The sequence below is a fragment of the Condylura cristata genome, unplaced genomic scaffold (assembly GCF_000260355.1).
Source record: "Condylura cristata isolate star-nosed mole 26May11 unplaced genomic scaffold, ConCri1.0 scaffold00022, whole genome shotgun sequence".
NCBI lineage: Eukaryota > Metazoa > Chordata > Mammalia > Eulipotyphla > Talpidae > Condylura > Condylura cristata.
In genome coordinates, this window is record NW_004567123.1 from 16411712 (window position 1) to 16432895 (window position 21184).

The 21184-nt window shown below is 40.5% G+C and overlaps 2 protein-coding genes across 3 annotated transcripts in view; one reads left to right on the forward strand and one right to left on the reverse strand.

Annotated features, from left to right (window-relative positions):
• Nucleotides 1-10612, reverse strand: part of RPRD1B (regulation of nuclear pre-mRNA domain containing 1B) — a 49299-nt gene extending 38687 nt beyond the window's left edge. Inside the window, exons 1-2 of one of the 2 annotated variants that reach the window (XM_004687199.2) lie at nucleotides 10102-10612; nucleotides 5646-5775 (exon numbers count right to left, since the gene is read on the reverse strand). In XM_004687199.2, coding sequence (XP_004687256.1) covers nucleotides 5646-5775; nucleotides 10102-10252 — 281 coding nt within the window. In that variant the 5' untranslated portion in view covers nucleotides 10253-10612. The remainder of the gene's footprint in view (nucleotides 1-5645; nucleotides 5776-10101) is intronic. The other variant, XM_012728462.1, reaches the window with a different exon arrangement.
• A 147-nt stretch (nucleotides 10613-10759) lies between these two features.
• TTI1 (TELO2 interacting protein 1) overlaps nucleotides 10760-21184 on the forward strand; it is a 39176-nt gene continuing 28751 nt past the window's right edge. Inside the window, exon 1 of the mRNA XM_004686951.2 lies at nucleotides 10760-10791. The gene's annotated coding sequence lies outside the window, so the exon portion shown is untranslated. The remainder of the gene's footprint in view (nucleotides 10792-21184) is intronic.

Consider the following 21184-nt stretch of genomic DNA (forward strand, 5'->3'; position numbering starts at 1 on the left):
GTGACTTTAACAAGAGGATACCTTGACTTCTTAGTAACATAATCAGCACCTTTAACAGGAACCCCAAGAAAAAAAATCACACCAGTTTTACTGACAGGGAGATTTTATCCCCCAAAAGCCCTGACAGCACTATTCTAAAACTTACGTTAACAAAGTGAGTGACTTTTGGCTATTAAGTATTACCGATAATACTCATTACTAGTAGCACAGTTCACCAAATAGGGGGAGGGATGTCAAAGCACATACAAATAATAATGTTTTTTAATCATTTTCTTTTCAGTCAAAGGTGAGGACTAGGCAAAAAATTCCACCAAAAGCTTATAAAACAAACATTATTTGGTATCTGTGGTAAAAACACATTTATTATCCTTTGAACTATATCCAGAAGAAAATGACTTCTCTCTTCCTCTGCTATCAGTTTGGTTTTAGCCACTAACTTCTCTTGCCTGATCACAACCCTGGCTCCTGGGTTTCCTGTTTCCATCTTGTCCTACTGTCTCTCCTCTAGTTTAAAAAAGACATTGCGAGCTGTGTGTAATGGCAAGTCATGATACTCCTTCCCTCAGAACTTCCAATGGTTCTTCCTGTTCTCCCTCAAAATAGACGCCTACCAAGTCTTTCTCAGCCCAGCCCATTATTTCTGACCTCATCTTCTCCCTTCCTCCCCCAAAGCCATGGAGGCCCGCACTTTGCCTGGAACCACATGCCTTCAGGTGGCAGCCTGGCTCATTCACCCTTCTCCTTGAGGTGTGTCCTCTGTGCGCCCTTCCCAATCTTTCCTATTTTCAAATTACATCCTTGACCCCTACTTAATCTTTTTCCATGCAATTTATCTTCTGATAAGCTATGGAACTTGCATGTTGTTGCACTATCTTTCCACTTTAATTTCCCCAGGGGGAGGGAACTGCATCCTTCTCCCCTATGGCTACAACAAGTCCAATAAATACCTAATTGCAGTCTCTCATAAAAATTTTAAGTAAGTTTCAGCAGGCCATGTATCTAGGAACTTTCAACAACCATCTCACTACCTCACGGTCTTTCATGTCAGACATTAATTAAAGCACTCACTCATTCAATAGGCTTAGGGATACTGTTCTTAGAATACAAATAAGGCTGCGTTCTGACCTCTAGAGTTTGACTCAGTAGTCCTTTCCATACATTACCTGGTGCTTCACATTGCAGAACTAAACCATATGAATTTCCTACCCAGAACTTGCTCCCTCTGTGTCTATACCTTTGCTATGTAGCTTCTTCTTTGAATGGAACCCCCAAAATAGAACAAGGTGAGGAAGAAGAACTGTGGGTAATTCAGGTGACTTAAGTATATGGGGAGTGTGTGGAAACAGGAGAAAAATCTGGATAGAGTGAAGTTAGATTACAGAGGGCCCTAAATACACATTAGACATGCAGAATTTATCTTCAAAGGTATGGAAAATCCTTACTATGTTCAATTTATGGTTTCAGAAAATGAAGTCATTATGTAACTAGTACAACCAAATGACAACTAATCAAATTTAGTCAGCTGGTTGGTACTTTTTAACTTAAAATCTGTTCTCTACAAATTCTCTGTTCACTTAAAAAAAATGAAACAAATCATGACAAGATTTATTTATTTATGCATATAGAACTGGGGTACATGCCAGAAGAGCAGGGGTGGTGAGAGGTCTCACCAGAGACAGAGTGGGGAGCAGAACAGGCAGACTGACAAAGTATACTGCTGAGGGGCGCAGCGGGCGGGTCAGGAGAGGTCTGCTGTGCCATGGGGGTCACTTCTGGGGCCCGGATCAAACTCATGCTGAAGTGATTGCTGCTACTAGCTTCACAGCACTGCGCTTTAACTGAATGCACCACCAGGGAGTTACCCCCTCACCTACCCACAACTTCCATGGGTATTTGTAATTCCAGAGTAAGATTGATTTTGAGTATACCTTCAGCCACATTACTATAAAATGGGAATTGTCACTCAAACTATTATAAGCAAAAGACATTTTCAAAAGGTTTTCAACACTAACGGCTACAGTCACAAAGAAGCTCCAGTTTAATTGGTGACTATAATAACCAGGACAGGCCTTCCTTGAACACTATAGTGAATCAAGGTTTTGACAGTAAGTTCAAAGTTACAGAACAGTCAAGAAATCTTTTTATTGATGAGGTTTGCCATAAATACCTCCAACTAACTGGAAATTTCTGTAGCACTTGTATTGGCTATAACTAAAATAATAAAGTAGTTTTATAATAGAAGAAAACTATTATAAAACTATCATTTTAGGTTGTACTAATTGAGCTCTAAATTGAGAGATCATTATGTGAAAAATACCCAAAAATAACTCTGCCACTGATCAATGAATAAAATGGAAAATGATAATAACATACATAACTTACTATGCTCAACAAAACTTAATGTCTTTTAATTCTGATTAATTATAAAATCAATCACTGCACAATTAATCTAAAACAAGAAAGTGTTAACACAGCAAACCTGCGGCTGCTGCCCTCAAAAAGGTCTGCTTGCAAGGATGGCACAAAGCCGGCATCCGGGAGCCTGGATTTGAGCGTTCCTGGCCTTTCCCAACCATTAAGGGCGCTTCCTAACTATCCAAACAACATGGCTATGGTGAACACCTGTTTTATTTCTAGGTGTCTGCAATTTATGGCAGAGGGTATCTATGTGACCAACCCCAATAAAATGTTGGGCACTGAATGTCTAATGAGATTGCTGGGTAGAGAACACTTGGCATGCACTATCACAATTCCCTTTGTGCAATCCCATTGTGAGAAGATGCTTGGGAGGTGAGAATTCTAACACAGAACCACCAATGCTTCCTCAGTGAGGAGACTCCTAGAAGCTTATGTCTGGTCTCCTCTGGACTTAGCCCCACAGTCTTTTCCCTTTGTAGAGTCTGCTTTTATCCTTTCACTGTAATAAAGCATAGCCCTGAGTAGGAGTTTTTGCTGAGTTGTCTGAGTCCTCCTAGCAAGTCACCAAACCTGGGAGTAAGGAGTCTTGGGGAATTCACAACACAATAAATATGTACATGTTGATAATTGGTCTACAGAAATTTATTCCCTGCTGAACTTCAGACTATTTCCTCTATCTGCCTTATCTGGCACTGCCACATGGAATACCTACAAGCCATCTCAATTTGACATGACCAAAACTTTCTAAGCTTCATCTCAGTAAATGATACCCGTCCACTTGTGTCATAAGCCAAGAAATCATCTTTGATTCCTCTTTTCCTCTCTACTAGTTCCTATTCAACTCCTACAAATCCTAACAGTGGGGGTTGGGAGGAGAGATGGGTGAGGATTGTGTTGCAACAAATACAACCACAAATCAAGCATTCAAAGTAAGCTATTATCTTCTCACTGCTTGTGACTCTAAGACAATGCCATCTCTAGCTTCTACTACGGAAATACCCTCCAAATTCATATCCCTCACTTATCTTGATCTTTGTAATTTATTCTCCATACCAAGCCAGAATGATTTTTTGAAAACTATTTGGAACATATCATTCCCCCCTTACAACTCTTCACAGACATCCTATCAGAACAAAATCTGAACTCTTCCAAGGCTTACAGGACATACAGGACTGGTAATATCAACTCTCTTGATTTCATCTGGATGCTACTTTTTTACCCTGCTCACTGTGTTCAAACCATGCTGACATTCATTCCAATCCTAACATGCCAAGATTATTTCAACTTTAGGTTCTTCTTAATAGTTGTTCCTACTTTGCATGAAACCTCAAATGTTATTCCTTAGGATTCCCTTACCAGTCTATGAGAGATCCCATTCCAGAATAACATTCACATTATCACTCTGAAAATATCTTGTTCATTTATTTGTCCTCACTTGCCTTGTTCACTGATGCCTCTCTACTTTCTAGACCAGCACATGGCTCATTAAAGTCACTCAACTATATTTTGAATGATAACTAAAATGCACAACTATGTCCAAAGTGAAAAGAAAATAAGGTTTTGGCGTGGAAATATGTTCAAAATCTGGTTAATTTTTTTTTAAGATTTACTTATTTATGCATACAGAACTGGGGTGCAGGCCAGAGGTGCAGGTGCCGTGAGAGGACTTGCCAGCAACAGCGTGGAAAACAGCAGGCAGATCAGGAGAGCCACGCCATGTGGATCATCTCCTGGTCTGGGATCGAGCTCACACTGAAGCAATTGTGGATCACTTGCAGTGCTGGCTTTAACCCATCGCACCACCAGGGAGGGCCAAAGTCTGGTTAATTAAACTGCTATTCAAAGTAAATTTAATTTATGATCTCAGCAGCTTTCTGATCAAGAGAACTGGGTTAGTTTGGTGTGTTTTGGGGGGGGGGGAGATTTGAACATGTAGGAAATTATCATAAAGATTTTCCTAGTCAATATGGGTCAATTGTCTTTGTACATCAACTGGCTATAGAAAAACCATGAGGAGAGAATTTTTTAAACATCGAAGAGGTAAGTCAGGACTGAAAGTGGCTAATCTTCTGTTTTAATAACAGTGGGGGGAGCTTAGATACTTGGGGATGCTGTATAAAATATCCAAACAGGATCCAAAGTTTAAGAACGGAACTAAATCTCAAGAAGAGAAAATGCCACTTTGTAGTTTCAGTTAGCTCTCTAGAAATCTGTTCTAAGCTTACCATTACAAGAACAGTATTTTTCTAAGCAGTAACATTCAGATTCGTCAGTGTCCATGTTCATCAAAAACATACTATTTCCATCTCTAGTTATTCCATCTTTAGAAAACTAGATATCCCTTTTTTTTAATTTCTCATTTTATTCCTTCGACCTTTTCCCATCTTTCATGGAATCTGGACTTACTTTCATACTGAGATCCTGACACATACTTTCCATCCTAAACAACTTTGTGTTTAACCTGCCAGAATCCTTATCCCCTTTCTCATTATCCTTTTGCAAGGATTTTTACTTTTATATGTTTACTTAGTAATATTCTGATGAAAAATAGTTTTTCTTTGCTCCTCTTGGGCAACTAACTTGTATCTACAAGAAAGCAATTTTTTAACTGAATAAAAATGATCTAGTAAACTTTTAATCAAATGTATGCTTTTTGTATGAGCTGCAAGCGTACTCTATGCTCCAGTTATCTGTCACAAAAACAATGGTGACAGATCTGGACTTAATATATACTTTCCACACTACTAATTACTAACTTTGCAGCTACAATGACTACTGTTTTTAGTAAATTAGATATCTAGACATCCAGAAAGAAGTAAAAACGAAGCCAAAGCAACTAATTTCTTGCTGTTAAGGCTTTGTCACTGGAAGGTTCCCTTGCATTATTACCTTTGATTTTTATCATAAGCTAATAAGACAACTCAGTCAAGTCAATAAAAATACCGTATTAAAGAAATGGAGTCAATAAATGAGGGGGGAAAATGTTTTTGAAATACTAAATGGAATCCCTTTAAGTTAGCAAAAGATTTACATGTCTGAAATGGTTCTTAAGGACCAGCAATACATAAAACCATAATTTGGCCTCTGTAACACAGTGTAAAACACACCTCTGAAAAATACAAGTCAATTTGCAAAAGCTATCACAGAAAAGGCAAAAGAACAAAAAGGAAGAAAAAGCAATGCATTTAAAAACAAAATAAAATGGAAAAAAAAAAAAGACAACATACCTGGCAACATGAGAAAAAGCATCCACAAGGACAGATTCAAATTCTCTAGTGAATTCAGGTCCTTTCCTTTTACTGTTTTGGATGACATCATTCGCTAAGTACAGAAAAGTAAGCTTTCTATTTGATTTGGCTGGGAAAAAAGAAAAAAACAATTTAACTTACACCTAGGAAATTCTCAATCCGTAATTCTTTTGTCCTAAGCTACTCCTAAAGAACATTACAACAAGCATTACCTACTTGAGATCAAGACTGCTATATGTTTGAACAAACAACCTAAAGAACTTTTGGAGGTTGCCAACAAAGCAGGTTTGAGAACTTTGGTGAGGGAAAAAACAAAAACAAGAATGTGCCATCTTCAATTCTGTGTTATTTTAATTAGAGTAATTAATTGACAATAAAAATGAAGACAATTCAAATATTCCTAAAGGATGAAGTCAATATTCTCAAGAAAGACATGTTAAATCGACAATTGTCATTTATTCTACTGCAAAGATGAACATTTCTCTGTTAATTATCAAATACTGCAGAAAGACTTGAGTTAGATTTCAACTTCAAATGTATTCTTTCTATTTGATTTGGCTGGGAAAAAAGAAAAAAACAATTTAACTTACACCTAGGAAATTCTCAATCCATAATTCTTTTGCCCTAAGCAAATTTTCCCAGACTGAAAATTTCTCTTTGAACTTTTCAATAGTCATAATTAATCAATGACACCAATTCTACAATCCAGAGGATTCTCTAGATGCATCAATGGATATTTATCTCAAATACAAGTATACATTAGTGCCACTTTATTACTGAAAATTTACACACGTCTGAAATCTGGATATGTAAAATTATGGCTCCCACAAAAACCCTAAATCTTCTCTCTTATACATACTAAATGTAGTATTTCCTATTACTCTATATGGGCATATATAAAAACCTCATGCAATATGTCTGAGTTACAATTGCTTGGGGGAACATTACTGAATTTCCTGGCTTCCATGCACATAACTTCTAAACCATAATGTTACTAGCATTTTCAGTCCCAGCTTTCTTTAAGGAAATAAATAACACAATCAGATAGCTCAAAACACTCAATTTTTTTCAGGTACTAAGGTACCTGAAAATTCAAGTAGGACCTATGTCAACCTACCTGAATATAACCAGTCTTTGTTCTATTAGGCTCAGAAACCACTGGTTTCTATTGAAATGCACACAGCATGTATAAATTCTAACACAGCAGGCATAAGATCTGACATTTTAAAATGAGCTACAGGAGAATAACCCAAGTTAAAAAACAAGATTGTTAAAGTACATTATAGCTGAAAATGATTCAAACATGCTCATAAAATTAAATATGACTATGACTATCTGGAACTGTAAATTTTTTTGTTAATAACCTAGTTTAAATGGCCAACTGATAAGAATATTGAAAACATGAAGCTATCTTTATCTGTACTATTATTCAAAAGCAGAATAAGTGTTAATAGTTACAGTATCCCATGTTCTTGCTACAAGGTTATCATTTTAGCAAAAGGTGTTTTTTTAATAAGCAAACCTTGTTCTGAGATTTCATGATAAGGAAAATTACCAAATCTATAATGCCAAGAAAGTTAGTACACTCAAAAATAAAACAAATTTGATCAATTTAAGTTTTACAACTTCTATATACTTTGTTTTAAAAATGCAGAATCCATTTTGTAAAAAAATCAATGTTGACAGTGATGTAAAACATGGTACATTTTTCAGTATTACAAACACCACAGGTAAGAGGTTAGAGAGCCATGGTTTTACTATCCATGAGTCAATAAATTTACATCATCCTCAAACTTGGCAATGAGGATTTATTTAAGATAAAATTTATCCATCCACACCCAGTATCCTGAACAGTGGACATAAGCACCATGCACGTACAGGTGCTATGGGCAAAGATCTAGAGCGCACGAACATAGTCACACAGCATACAGTACATAAGCCCTCCACTCTCGTCCTTGATGACAACTCATTTGTTCAGATGTCCTTCTACTATGATAAAATAAATCCCTTCACCCTCTACTTATACCAACTCCAGACTGCTTGAAATAGTTATTGAGTTAAGTTTAAATAACTAACTAATGAACAATATTCACCTGTCTGGCTGGTTTTAACATCTATAAAGGTATTTTGAAAAAGGGGCCTATTTATGTGATAATAGATTGCTGTCTTATAAATATCTTGGAGGCAATTCAGACATCTATAAACATCTAAAATAAAGGAAATGACTTAACCTCAGATACAAATGTCACTTTTTAAAACTCTGGGCAGTCTAGAAACTACAGGGTTAGCCAACACTAACAGTAGAGCACAAAATCTTTCTCCATGTTAGCATGGGAGCATTTTCAATTCATGAAAGAAATCTGAGTATCATGAAGATTATCTTGATGCTTGGAAAAGTATCCTCTGGGTCTACACTATACAAGGAGACACATGGTTGCTAGTGAATTTAAATTGTGGCTAGGAAAACACGGAACTGAATTTTCGATTGTATTTACTTAAAACTTTTGTGTCTTAGTCACACATTTCAACTGCTCATGGCAGTGGTTTACCTTGTGGGGCAATATAAAACATTTCAACCATCACAGAAAGTTACACCAGACTCATTCCATGGACCATGAAAATGTCAGACCACAATTTAATTCCTAAAGTAATTTTAACTGTGTAACAGGCCTTGCACTAAATGCTGCAGGTGTTACAAAGAAAAAGGTCTAGTTTCTTCCACAAAACACAATCTAGTTTAAAAAAAAAAGATGTAACTAGTAAAAAAGTAATAAATGTTACAATGATATGGGGCAGGATGGGTGGCGGTGACCATTCTGATAAATAAAAACTACTCCAAGTTTGGCTGGAGTCAGACCTTCCCGTACTGAGTGCATTAAGGCACAGGGTACTGGAAAGCGCAAGTTCCGGCAGCATCAGAGCGCTCTGGGTTCATGTCTCAGTTTAATAATCCTGAACAAAGCACTTTAATCTGTGTCTTTATCTGTATCTTTAGCGGGTCAGAACTAGGTCTCCTAAAAGCAGACTGCATGTTGGCATCTGCTAGACCAATGTAGTCTGAGGATCACCAGTTATAAGGCCTGAAAATTCCACTTAACCACTTCAGTTTCCTCATGTTACTCCTTATTCCTTAAAATAAGGAGTAGACACCTTTATTCCTAAAACTGACATCCCCAGGGCACAGTAGAGAAAAGGTCTTCGCAGCACTACATAAAAGGCCACATACAGGATGTCCTAAACAGCTCTAAGCTCCATCTCCTTGCACGCGACTATGGAACTCCCCGGGTATCAGACATGTACAGGTGCCCACACTCCCCCATCAGACAGTTAAGCAACTTGAAGCAAACACCATGCGTGACACTGTATCATCAGTGCTCACCCCTTGACTTATTGAATGTCTACACTGTGCCCGACACCATGTGGATTACCCTGTTGACGCGTCACTACAACCTGTTTGAGCCAGTCTGGACTCAACTACAAAGTTCCTACACCAAGGGCTCTGAGAATTTGAAAAATGACAACATAAATAAAGGTATCAGTACTGTACCTGGCACATGATAAAGGCACAGTAAATACCAAGTATCATCATTTCTCTGCTACAGATAACAGAGGGACAGCCAGTGAAGTGGAATAAGACGCTGGGGTCAATAAATGGCAAAATCAGTCTTATATTGCAGGCAGCTGATCTCTGAAGTCAAGGTGCTAAGAAACTCCCAATTCAGTGCCAGGGCCTGGCACATCCAGCGGGATGAGCTCAATGAATGCCATTTTCTAAGCAGGGTCTAGAATCAATGAAAGTTGCCTAAGAGGAGCCTGAAAACCAATGTACAGGTGTGGGGCCTTTATCTCTCTAAAATTTAGAAACTAACTACTCATTGCAAGGGTTGTCCTGACAAGTGCCTGCGTGTAAAGGTCTTGGCATAGACAATGACCCCGAATACAGGTCCTGTAAGTGGCAAAAATCATTATCCTCATTGAACACATCAGAAAAGAGAGGCAGAAAGGATGAAGAAACTTGCCCACTTATCACTCAGGTGATAACTGGCTGAGCCGGGTCCCTATCCTCACTGGCTCGTATTCCAAATGCCCTGGACACACAACAAGTTAGGGCCACAAGGCGCTGAACGCTACACCGAGATGATAGTGGCCACAGGCGTCAGCAAGAGTCCGGGGCAAAATGGCTGGGTGAACTGGCAGTCTGTGCACCCCAGCCCTGACCTGAGCAACCGCAGGCAAGAAGTATCTCAAAGCTTTCCTGGCTTCAGTTGCCTTCTCCAAGAAGTGGGAAAACACTGTTTCCAACCTCACAAACGCAATCAGGGGCCCGGATCTGGAAAGCAGGGTTCGCTCAAGACGCTAGAGGGGACTTGAGTGTGGGTGGGGGAGAGCAGAACTCCCAGGACCGCCCAAGTGGGTGGGATGGGGGGTTGTTTACCTTTGCGAAGTTCACGGTGCCACACGGAGACGATGGGTCCCGCGTGCTTGCGGTGGTGGATGAGCCACAGGGACAGGGTCTGCACGCTCTGTTGAGAGTTGCTCAGCTCCGAGAGCTTCTTTTCCAGCGCCGACTCGGAGAAGGAGGACATGGTGGCGGCGGCAAGGCCCTGCAGGGAACGGCCTGAGCCACCCAGTGCGGCGGGAAGAGCGACGGCACGAGGCCGAGGCCTCAGTAGACGGCCCGAGGGACTCCTTACTGACTGTCAGACCGTCGGGAGGGGGGACAAGGGGGGAGGGGATGGGTCTCCGCAGTAACAGCCGCCCGCGCCGCCGCCACAAGATGGCCACCGACCTCTCACCCCGCCGCGAGAGTGAGGTCAAAGGGCAAGGAACAGAGCAGCAGACCACCGGGAGGTACCAGAGCTGTAGAAATACCCTCCAGGGGCGGCGGCCTCCCCGAGCCTCGCTCAGGGTACTTCGAAAGGTACACACTGGAAAATGAGCGCAGTTCGGCGGTCTCCGGAAGGCGCTTGGACGGCCCGCGCCGCTACGCCGGCGCAGTAAGTCTCGCCGGAATCCTTTCTCCCGCTCCTGCAGAACCTTTCTGGCGCGGTACGACGCACTAGTTGTGCGTCACTTCCGGCAGGGCGGAGGAGGCGGGACTTTGAGGGAAAGGCTGGAAGACGAGGTAAGCGTGGCGGGAGTAAGTAGGGAGCCCACTAACCCAGAACCCTTAGAGTGGGATCTTGAGGGGACACTGTGGCAGAGAGCTCATGATCCAGGTATGGAGGTGGGGAGCTTCTTGCCTCACCTGGCAGGCCCCAGGTCGCACTCTTAATCTGTATCTGATCAAGAGCCACCTCCCCAAAAGCTGCTTTATGATTCTTTCAAGCTACCCACGTGCCCTTTTCATGCCTCCACGCCTTGCCTCTTGCAGTTCTTTATGCAGCAGTAACGTCCAGCATCTCACCTGGTGGGTCCTTTCATGGCCTCCAGGTTCACCCTTTAATGTCCTTTCCGATCTTTAGTTTGTGACAACACTTCCATGAAACACACACTTGTACTCTGAGTTCTTTGGTTGCTTCATTCAGGGAATTCTGTGCTGCCCTTACTCTCGGGGGGGGGGGGTCTAGCCCGCTGTTTCTTAAATTGGAAGGAGGCTGGGAAGAACTCTTACCTTCCCCATAAGTCCACTGACCTCCTTTAAGAAACACTATATGCGACTGATCCCTTCTCCTACTTTTTTTTAAGTTTCAAGTTCCAGTTATCAAACCAACAGAAAACTCGTCATTCTTACTACTGTGGGAGTGGCATAAGGGCATATAGGCATAAGAAAATTTTAGATTTCCTTTATCGTGGCAGTTGTTGGCAGACTGAGTTAAGAGCCTGTTATTGATTTTAGTGCACTACATTCTAGTTCTTTGCTTAGATGCTTACCTCACCTCCAGACTAGAATCATCATAATGGGCTAAACACTGTTTTCACATAGTAACTCATTTAATCCTATGACAAAGCTGTGAGGTGTGTGTTGTGTTATTCCCTTTTGGCAAATGAGGAAAGGGTCAGAGAAGTTAAGTGACCTACTCAAGGTCACATAACTAAGATTGGAGGGGAGGACTGCATCTTACTCAGCCTTTTTTACCATAGCAGACAATTCATAGCCATATGAGTAAATTAACTAAAAAGAGACGAATTGCCCAAAATCACAGACAATGTCTGGACTCTAAGGAATAGAGTCCAGGTTTAGATCACCTTTCTGTATTACATAACACTCAGAATACAGTCATGAATCACATGTCATACAACAGTAATCCCTGTAAGTAACTTACCATCAAGGTTTGAGTAAGTACATTTCAATGACATGCAAGCACACGCCGTACAATCCACACAACATCCTCTAACTGCGCATTTCTGAGAACTTAGTCATTAATTGACATATAATCTACTGAGCAAGTACTTTATATAGCAAGTCACTGAATGTTAAACACATTCATTATGTATTCTTTTTGGTACGTCTTTTTTATGTATTGTTTTTATTTATATATTTGTTATTCGAACCTTGCAGCAATCCTATGGCATGGGGAATGTTATTACTATTTGACAGATCAGAAAACATAAAACATGGATAAGTAACCTGTCCGTGAGTTACTTGGACATAGAAATGACAGAGCCAAGATTCAACTCAAGGTTATATGATGTCTGAAAGTGATACATGCCTTGAATAAAAAGCAAGAAGCATAAAGGGGATGAGGGATGCATGGATGGCAGGTAGCCTGTCATACATGCTGGTCAAAGCAGGTCTTTCTGATACAGTGACATTTGGTCAGAACCCTGAAAGAAATGAAAGAACAAACCATATGCTATATGGTTGAGTATTGTGCAGGCAGAAGGGAAGTTGTGTGCAAAACCTACTTGTTGCCATTTTTGAAGAACAAGGAAAGCAATAAAGCTGGAGTGATAACCAGAAGACTAGGAATGAACTCAGAAATGTAGTAAGTGACCACATCACTTGGGAATTTGTAGACAGCAATGAGGACTTTGAATGTTACTCTGAATGAATGAGATTACTTCAGATGATTTTGAGAATGGGCGCAGCACTGAGGCTGAGTGGACAGTGTACTCTGAGGGTGCAGGGGCAGAATCAGAAGACCAGCTGGGCAGTCGTTACTCAGATCAGGTTAGAGGTGATGGGAAAAGGTCAGATTCAAGGGATATTTTAAGAAAGAGGTAACAGGACTTGGTGACAAGTTACATGAGAAGCACAAAAGAAAGATAAATATGACCCCAAGGATTTTCGCCTAAGCAGCCATAAAAATGTTTTCATTTACTGGATTGTTGAAATTGCTGATCTGGAGAGGAAGAACAGTTTAGATTTGAACGTACCCAATTGTAAATGCCTTTCCAGGCAGAGTGTCTCACCAGTGATTAGGGTTATGAGTCTGGAATTCAAGGAAGCAGGTTGGTAGTCATAGGGACAGTAGATGTAGACAGAAAAGGACTTGATGTCTAGCACACATGGACAGTTAGAGGTCTGAAAACTCAGGGTGATGTAAACGTGATTTTTCTTTAGCCTGTTACATTACTTTTGGGCCCACCTATATCACTGGGAGAAGGGCTACTTTTTTATGGTGTATGATTCTTATATATACCACTGAATTATATTTCCTGGTACTTGGTTGAGAATTTTGGCATCTGTGTTCATGAAAGAAACCAACGTGTCGGTTTTATGTGTGGTTTGGTTTTGATATTGGTAGCTGTACTAGCTTCATAAAATGGATGGGATAAGGTTCCCTCCTCCATTAAAAAGTTATGTAGAGTTGGTATTGATTTTTCTTTAAATGTTTGATAAAAGTCCCCACTGAAACCATCTGGGCCTGGAGAATTCTTTCTTTTCACTTTCTGGTGGGATAGGGGTAGTTTTAAAAGGACAAATTCTAGTTTCTTAAGAATTATAAAGCTATTCAGGACCGTTTTGACTCTTACCTGAAAATATGCCCCCCAATTTGCAAATATAAGACCCACCCAATAAAAACTGTTATTGTTAAAAATAGCTATAAAGCTATTCAAATGATCTTTTTCATATTATGTGAGTTGTCGAATTTTGTTTTTCTTGAGGAATTTACTGTTTCCTCTAGGTTGTGAAATTTACATGTATTTTCTATAATCTGTAGTCCTATCTCATTTCTTAGTGTTATTGACACATTGGTGTGGCTGTTCTCTCTCGCTCTTACTTGCTCACATCCATCTGACTAGATATTTGACCATTTTATTGATCTTTACAGAAAACCAGTTCGTTTCATTGATTTCTCTCTATTTTTGTTTTGTTTTGTTTTGTTTTCAGTTTTATTGATTTCTGCATCATTTTCTCCCTTCTGCTTGCTTTGGACTTATTTTGCCTTTCGCTGGGTTCTTAAGTTGGGAAGTTTAGATTTTTAACTTGAGACTTTTCCCCTTTTCTAGTATGTATTTGGTATTAGTAATTTCCCTCTTCGCTTAACTACAGCTATGTCTCGCCTATTTCAGTATGTTATATTTTCATTTTCATTCATGTCCATGTACTTTTTTCCTTGAACTTTCCTCTTATTTTTCTGTATTATTTAGAAGTGTGTTTTTAGTTTCTAGGTGCTTAGAGATGTTTTTCTATTAGTGATTCTGCTGTGGTTGGAGAACACACACTGCTATCAATTCTCTCAAATTGGCTTTTTCAACAAACTGAAAGAAAGGTTTTTTTGGGGGGGGCAACGAGTGTATCACAAGTCACTGTTGCACAAGTGTTCTGTAGAGGACAGCTATAATAACGAAGTCTAGAGTGTTTTCCGGAAGGATTTTTGGAAAGTCTCCTTTTCTTCTCCTCCATCTTCTATTTTGTATACTTAGTGTTCCGCAACACTCTCCCCCTTGCAGGAAGATACTTTCCAATGAACTTTGTATCTCCAGTCCTTCTTCTAGGTTTGCATGGTATAGGACACAATATATATACTAAAGAAACAGTTCTAGGTAGTGGAAAGAATAAATAGGAATCAACAAAACTTCAGAGGATGCTGAAGGTGTAATGTTTATCCAGCGTCTTTTACTCATTTGGGAACTGTTTGGTAGACACTGTCCAGATGCTGGGGAAAGCAAAAGTGAAGCTGCAACACTGAAAACAGATACCATTGTCGGAGAGGCGACAGGTCACCCAGTCGCTTTAACCCAAGTCGGTAGCCCTTCCAGTGTGCTCTGCCAGAGGATCATTGACCATGTTTTCAACACCTCGAAGGCAGAGTGTCTGTGGTGTGTACAGTGTAGGAGTCGCACACCTGCTTAGTCACTAGACTCACTTTGCAAACTTTTAAAATAGATTCCAAGAAGATCTGCAGTGGGGCTCAGTAATCTGTACTTATATTGTCCCCCTTGACTGATGATAACCAGGTTGGGAATTTCTGGTATAGTGGATAAATAGCACATATAGCCTTTGGAGTCAGACAAGATGAGATGCATTCTAGATCTGACATTGCTTGTTTCGTTCCCTGGGTATCACATAGCACCTCTGAGCCTTTTGTTACTTAGCTGGTGCATGAGGAATTTACCTACAAAATTACCTACACTGCCTGGCATGTTATTTTTTGCCCCCCCCCCCCCCAACAAATACTCTCTTCTATTGAAGAACTTGCATTAGCAGTTCTTATGTTTGACCTTCTCTTCTGGGCTCTAAACACAGAATAAGATGGCTATTCGGAATTAGAAGTTTTGGAGACTGTTTATCATCAAGTTTATCAATTGAAGAAACATTGAAAGCCTTAGCCAGATACGCTAGAGCTAAAACTAGAACCCAGATTGTCAGAGTCATATTTTCATACTCATTCTGTCCATATCCTAGGAATACCCTGTACCTTGGCTGCGGTATAGCCAAGATCTAGAGCTGTGATTGCTGCTGAGAATGATTTTAGCAAGATCCTCACACAGTAGATGAAATCAATTACCTTTAGAGAAAAACTTCCCCTAAGGGATAACTGACCCAGAATCCAGTGAAGTCACTGATAACACTGCCAACCAGAGAACCAGACTTTGGACCATGCATAGCTATTGATTCAACAAGCATTTCTTGAATGTCTGCTCTGTGCGAGAGCCACAGAATAAATTTGTTAAATGTCTCTGCCCTCGTAGTACCTAAATTCTCATGAGGGGAGAGGAACAGTAAATCAGGAGCTAGACAATCTGGGTGAAGGTTGGCACTAAATGCTGTAGAGGAAAATTTCAAGAAAGAAAAAGAGTTAGGGGGATCCAAGGTGGGAAAGAACGAGGATGGATTGCACTTTTAAATAGAGGTGCTCAGAGTCGGCTGCAGAATTTACAAGCATAGGCCTGAAAGGTGTGAGAGAGGGAGCCAAGTGAATGTCTGACTGAACAGCAGATACAGTGGCCCAAGCAAGTTACCTCAATGGGAGTGTCCCCCTGTGTGAGGCATAATTTCACTTGTCTTGAAGCTACTTTGTTGTTAACCTTGTCTCTCACCTCATTGGGGATATGACTTCTCTCCCTTTGTGACAGGAATTTTACCTCCCACATGGTCTCGAGTGTGTAGTCCCCCATTCCTCCACACACATCCTTCTCCCTCCGTGAGTACCTCCTTGTTGACATTTGCTCTTTTTCCAACTTCCACTTGCACTTTTTCTCCCTGCTTTTTATTTACTTCTTGACTGTTGATATGAGTACCTTGCAATCTAACGTCTTATTAAGTGTTTATTATAAACTGTCAGAGCCTGTCCTGTACCAATGGTCTTCACCACCTGTAGTCTGTGACCCAGAGATTTTTATGACAAGGCAGAGAGAAATGGGGAGGCAGAGAAGAGGCTGCCAGCAGAGATGGGTTCACTCATGTGCTGTATCTGAATTCAAATCTCCTCTCCCTCTTCAGGGCCTCCTTTTTGTGAGAGTAGAAGGGGTGCATACAACTCGGGAAGGTGTAGCTGGCCTTTAGCAGTCAAGAATTGGTTATTCAGGCTTAGGTTTAGTCAGATTCTGTCTCCCATAATTGAACTCTGGGTCATTTTCTCCCCTCACCCAGAAAATCAACTTGCTTTGAATGTCTCATCCCAGTACTACCCTCTGGGCCAGAGTTCCTCTATTGCGGTCTATTATATAAACATCAAACTTCACGGCACCACTTTCAGTAATCAGCATTGCATTTTATAGGGATAGGATCTGGGACTCATAAGGCTTTACATCGCTAACCAATTCCTTCTGTAATTGATGTATTGTCACACAAGTGTAACTTCATGATCTTCCCATAAAGTTGTATGGTTAACTTTTATAGTCAAGGCAAGGTAGCAGTTATATTGCCTTCCTACCTAAACCAGAAAACTGGCTTATGCATTTCTGAGCCTAATACCCATTCCTTTAAAGAACTCTGATTGTGGTAATCCTTCATCTGCACAGTATCCCACTGAGAGAATACCACAAGTTACCCATTCTATTAGCGATGGACATCAGGAGTTTTCTTTGGGGGTAATTGTGGATAATGTGTTCCATAACACACCTTTTGGTAAATTTATGTATACATTTCTGTTGGGTATGTATTTATCAAACAGTGGAATTATTATCACAATGCAACATAGGTTACCTTTAAAGTTACAGTTATCGCCAAAGGGCTTTCCAAAGTAGTTGTACCAGTTGATACTAACCAGCACTGAGAGTTCTAGTTGCTTAATATCCTTGCTAATACCTAGGTTTTTTTTGTTTGTTTTTCAGTTTCCCTTCTAGCTGGTGTATGCTGATAATTTGTTATGTTTTTAAATTGCATTTTCCTGACTAATGATGTTGAATATTTTTTCATGTTTATTGGCCACTTGGATAGCCTCTCTTGAGATAGGCCTTTTGAAGTCATTTTCCACATTTCTGTTGTTTTTTCCCCCTTAATAATTTATTTTAAAAATCTTTTATAGATGAGTGTTTTGTCAGATACATAGCAAATAACTTCTCTCACTTTATGCATTGTCTTTTCACTCTTAATAGGGTCTTGATGAAAAGTGTTTCTTAATTTTAATGTAGTCTTGCTTTTCCTTTTTTTTTATGGTTAGTCCTCGTTTGCTACTTAAGAAATCGTGGCTACTTCAAGATCACAAAGATGTTTTCTGTTTTCTTTAGAAACGTTCATTGTTTTATATTTCATATTTACATCTGATGTGAGATGGAATCAGGACTTTTTTTTTCATGTGGATAGCCAACACCTTTAATTGAAAAGGAACCTCCCTGGTCAAATATGAGAGTCAATATCTGGACTCTGTTATATTGCAGGAGCTGTTTCTAGACTCTATGCCAGTCCATTAATTTCATTTTCCTTCTTTATGCCAGTAGCACACCACCTCTAATTATTGTGCCTTTCAGTAGTCTTGCAGTCAGACAGTATAAGAATGTATACTACCACAGTTAACCAGTTACATCACTCTCCTTGGATGTATGCTTCTTGCCAGGTTAGGAGTTTAAATCTTGTTACTTTCTCCATAAATCCTATTGGCTTTTGATTGGATAGGATTATGTTGACAATCACTGGTTCTCATTGAAAGATGTTTTTTGTCCTCCCCAAGTCATCTGGCAGTGTCTGGGGACATTTTTGGTTCTTAAACCTAATGGGGGAGGGGTGTCACTGCCCTGTGTGGACAGAGACAGAATATGCTACGAAAAGCCCCCTAGTGCCCACGACAGCCCTCTTCCAGCAAATAGTTATCTAGCCAAAATGTCAGCAGTGCCACTGTTGAGAAATGACGCCACTATTAAGTGATGTTAAGTCACCACATCACTCTTTGGCTGGTCTTCTGACCACTCTCTTACTCTTTTCTGTTTGACCTAATCCGTGGTTTTGCCTCTTGTCATTTTCCTTGTTTTTTACCTTCTTGATTAATCAGAAATAGTTATTATCTCATTTTTTATTCTTCCCTGAACTTGTTTCAAATATATTCTTTTACAATTCTTTTGGAGCTACGTTGCAGAATTCCACCTTCTTTCTTGATATGTTATAGTCTAATAAAATTCTTTACTATTTCCTGGTATTCTAGACTCTTAGAACACTCAACTCCAGTTACTCCTCCCCGTGCAGTATTGTCTGGCCTTTCAGTTTTATATGAAAATATATCTGCACGCATGCATATGCTTAAATTACAAAAGACATAGCAATTGTTTTGTACAGTAAAGTTCCTTTCTACTGACCTATTCTACTGACCTACTTATTTGCTTTTATGTTTCCTTATGTTTTCTCTCTAATTTTTCCTTTAGTGCAAGCCTCATAGCAATGAATTCCCTTAGTTTTTGTTTGTCTGAAAGCATCTTTATGTTACTGTTAGCTTTGAGAAATGCTTTTATAGGGTGCAGAAGTCAGGATTGGTATTTAGTTTCTTCCCGCACTTTCAGGATGTCATTCTGTTGAGTTGTGGGTTCGCCATTTCCATGCAGTTAGTTGTCAATTTTATGCACCATACTTTTAGGGCTTTTCTTGTTATTTTTGGTTTTCTGTAGTTTGACTCTTAACTCTGGTTTATCCTTGTATACAGTGATCTTCCAGGAGTGTCAGTTGAGAGCCTATCAGGCCCTTTGTCGCCTTGACCTTGAAAGGCCTCTAAAATCCTTTGAAGGGTTCAGCATTGTCTTTTGCTTACCTCTTCACACAGCTCCAAAATTTGGCAAATGTCTCAGGGAAAAACCAGTCAAGTTTTTACAGGTCCTCAAACCTTTTTGGCTTCGAAGAATACCAGAATTTCTACTGGGTTTCTCTCTCTCTGAGTAGCCCTTTCCCCAGAATTCATGTATTTTGAGATCCCTGAAGACTGGAGCTTTGTCTCTGCAGCCCCACATGCCCACACTAAAAAGCCACTGGTTTCTTTCCTGGTGAGCCTTCAGCCTATCCTCATGACATCTGACACCTTGATCCTGAGTCACATCCAGGAGCAGCAAACAACTTTAACAGTAGCAAATAGCTATTGATAACTGACCCTGTGAACAGTGTGAGGAGAAATGTGTTGCTTTAAGAACTGCGTTTTCTAATTTCCTGACTTTCTAGCTAGCGTGAGCATTAGACTGCTGTCCCCTGCTGTATCCTCCTTGAAAGCAGAATCGATAGAGCAAGCACAAGACAAGGCACCAGGGATCAGAGAGGAAGCTGTGCCAGTAGGCACAGCATTGAAGAGCTCGTCGTCGTCAGCAGGTTGCAAAGCTGTGGAGGGAGTAGAATTGGTGACAGTGAAGGGAATGGTGGAATTAAGAGAAGGTGAAAGAAAGCAGAGAGATTTCTTTGGTTTCCAGTTCAGGTGAAGACTATCAATCAAAGGAGTGGAAGTAAAAGCAAACAAGAAAGATTTCTGTTTCGGATATATTGTTTGTTCCCATTTCACTAGCGCTGTTGTAGTTTCTGTCCAAATCTGAGAGCACAGTTCAGGTACCCTAGGCTATCATCTTCAAGTCCTGAAAGGGGGGTTCAGATACCAGGCCACTGACCTCACCTTCTTTAACCAGGGGTTCGCTGATTTTAAATGTTTGGTTGGTTGGTTGGTTTTTTATACTGGGCGTCCATTTAGACAACTTATTTAAAGGAAGTTTCCATCATCTCCCTGCTTTCGGCCTCTGTTCGGAGTGTCTGGCCCCCCTTTCTCCCCACAGGTGAGTATCCTGGTTGTGTGCAGGGCTTGGCGGCGGCGGTCCTCTATTTGCAGCCAGTTCGTGCTACTCCACTGTCTCCCAGTAGATGTATGCAAATGAGAAGTCCAAAGTCAGTCTCTTTTTATTTTGTGAATTATTTGTTGTTTCTTCCTTGAAAGCACAAGTCTTCAGAATTTTTTCCAAAATATGACTAGACATAAGTCTCTTCAGTATCCAAATAAGTCACCTTGACTTATTTGGGGAAATGTTATTCAGGGAAAGGTTTCGGGTACCTATTTGTTTTAGTCCTTCCATCTGTTGCTTTTCTCATTCCAGAACTCCCCACCATTTTCATGTTAGTTCCTCCCCTCACCCCACCTCTATCTACCTGCCAGGTCTCACAATTTCCATTTCTTTGTATGCCTTCTAAGTGTGTTCTACTAGATCTCCCAGGCCCTGTCCTGGATCTCAGTTAACAGTTCTTTTCCCCCACCCCAGCTTTCAGGGTATGGAAAATCCTTTTTTTTTATTCTAACAAATGTCTTTTGTTTTTTAATTGAACTTGTGTTATTGGTCTTACTGTCTTTCTGATTCTTGACTGTGTCCTTAGTGGGTCTGTTGATTTAAATTCACCACCTCAAAGGGTGCGCTGTTGGCTTTTCCTTCCTCTAGGGCAGCTGCACCCCATTCACTGGCTATCTTCCCTCCTGCACCTCAGACTGGGATGGCAGAGCAGCCTCTGGTGTACAAGCCCCAGAGTGCAGGTTAGGTGTCAGTCGTGCCCAGGAAAGCTTTCTGGCCTCTATACTGCGTTCTCCGACCTGGGGGAAGAAGAGCCCAGCTGCTTCCTGTCCTGCTTGCTGGAGACCAGGAGCTGTCCCCTGCAGAAGACTCGCAGAGAGCAGCTCTGCCCTTCCTCGTGGGAGCTCTGTGAACTAGACACCAGGGTATCGAGCCTACTGAACCTTCTACCC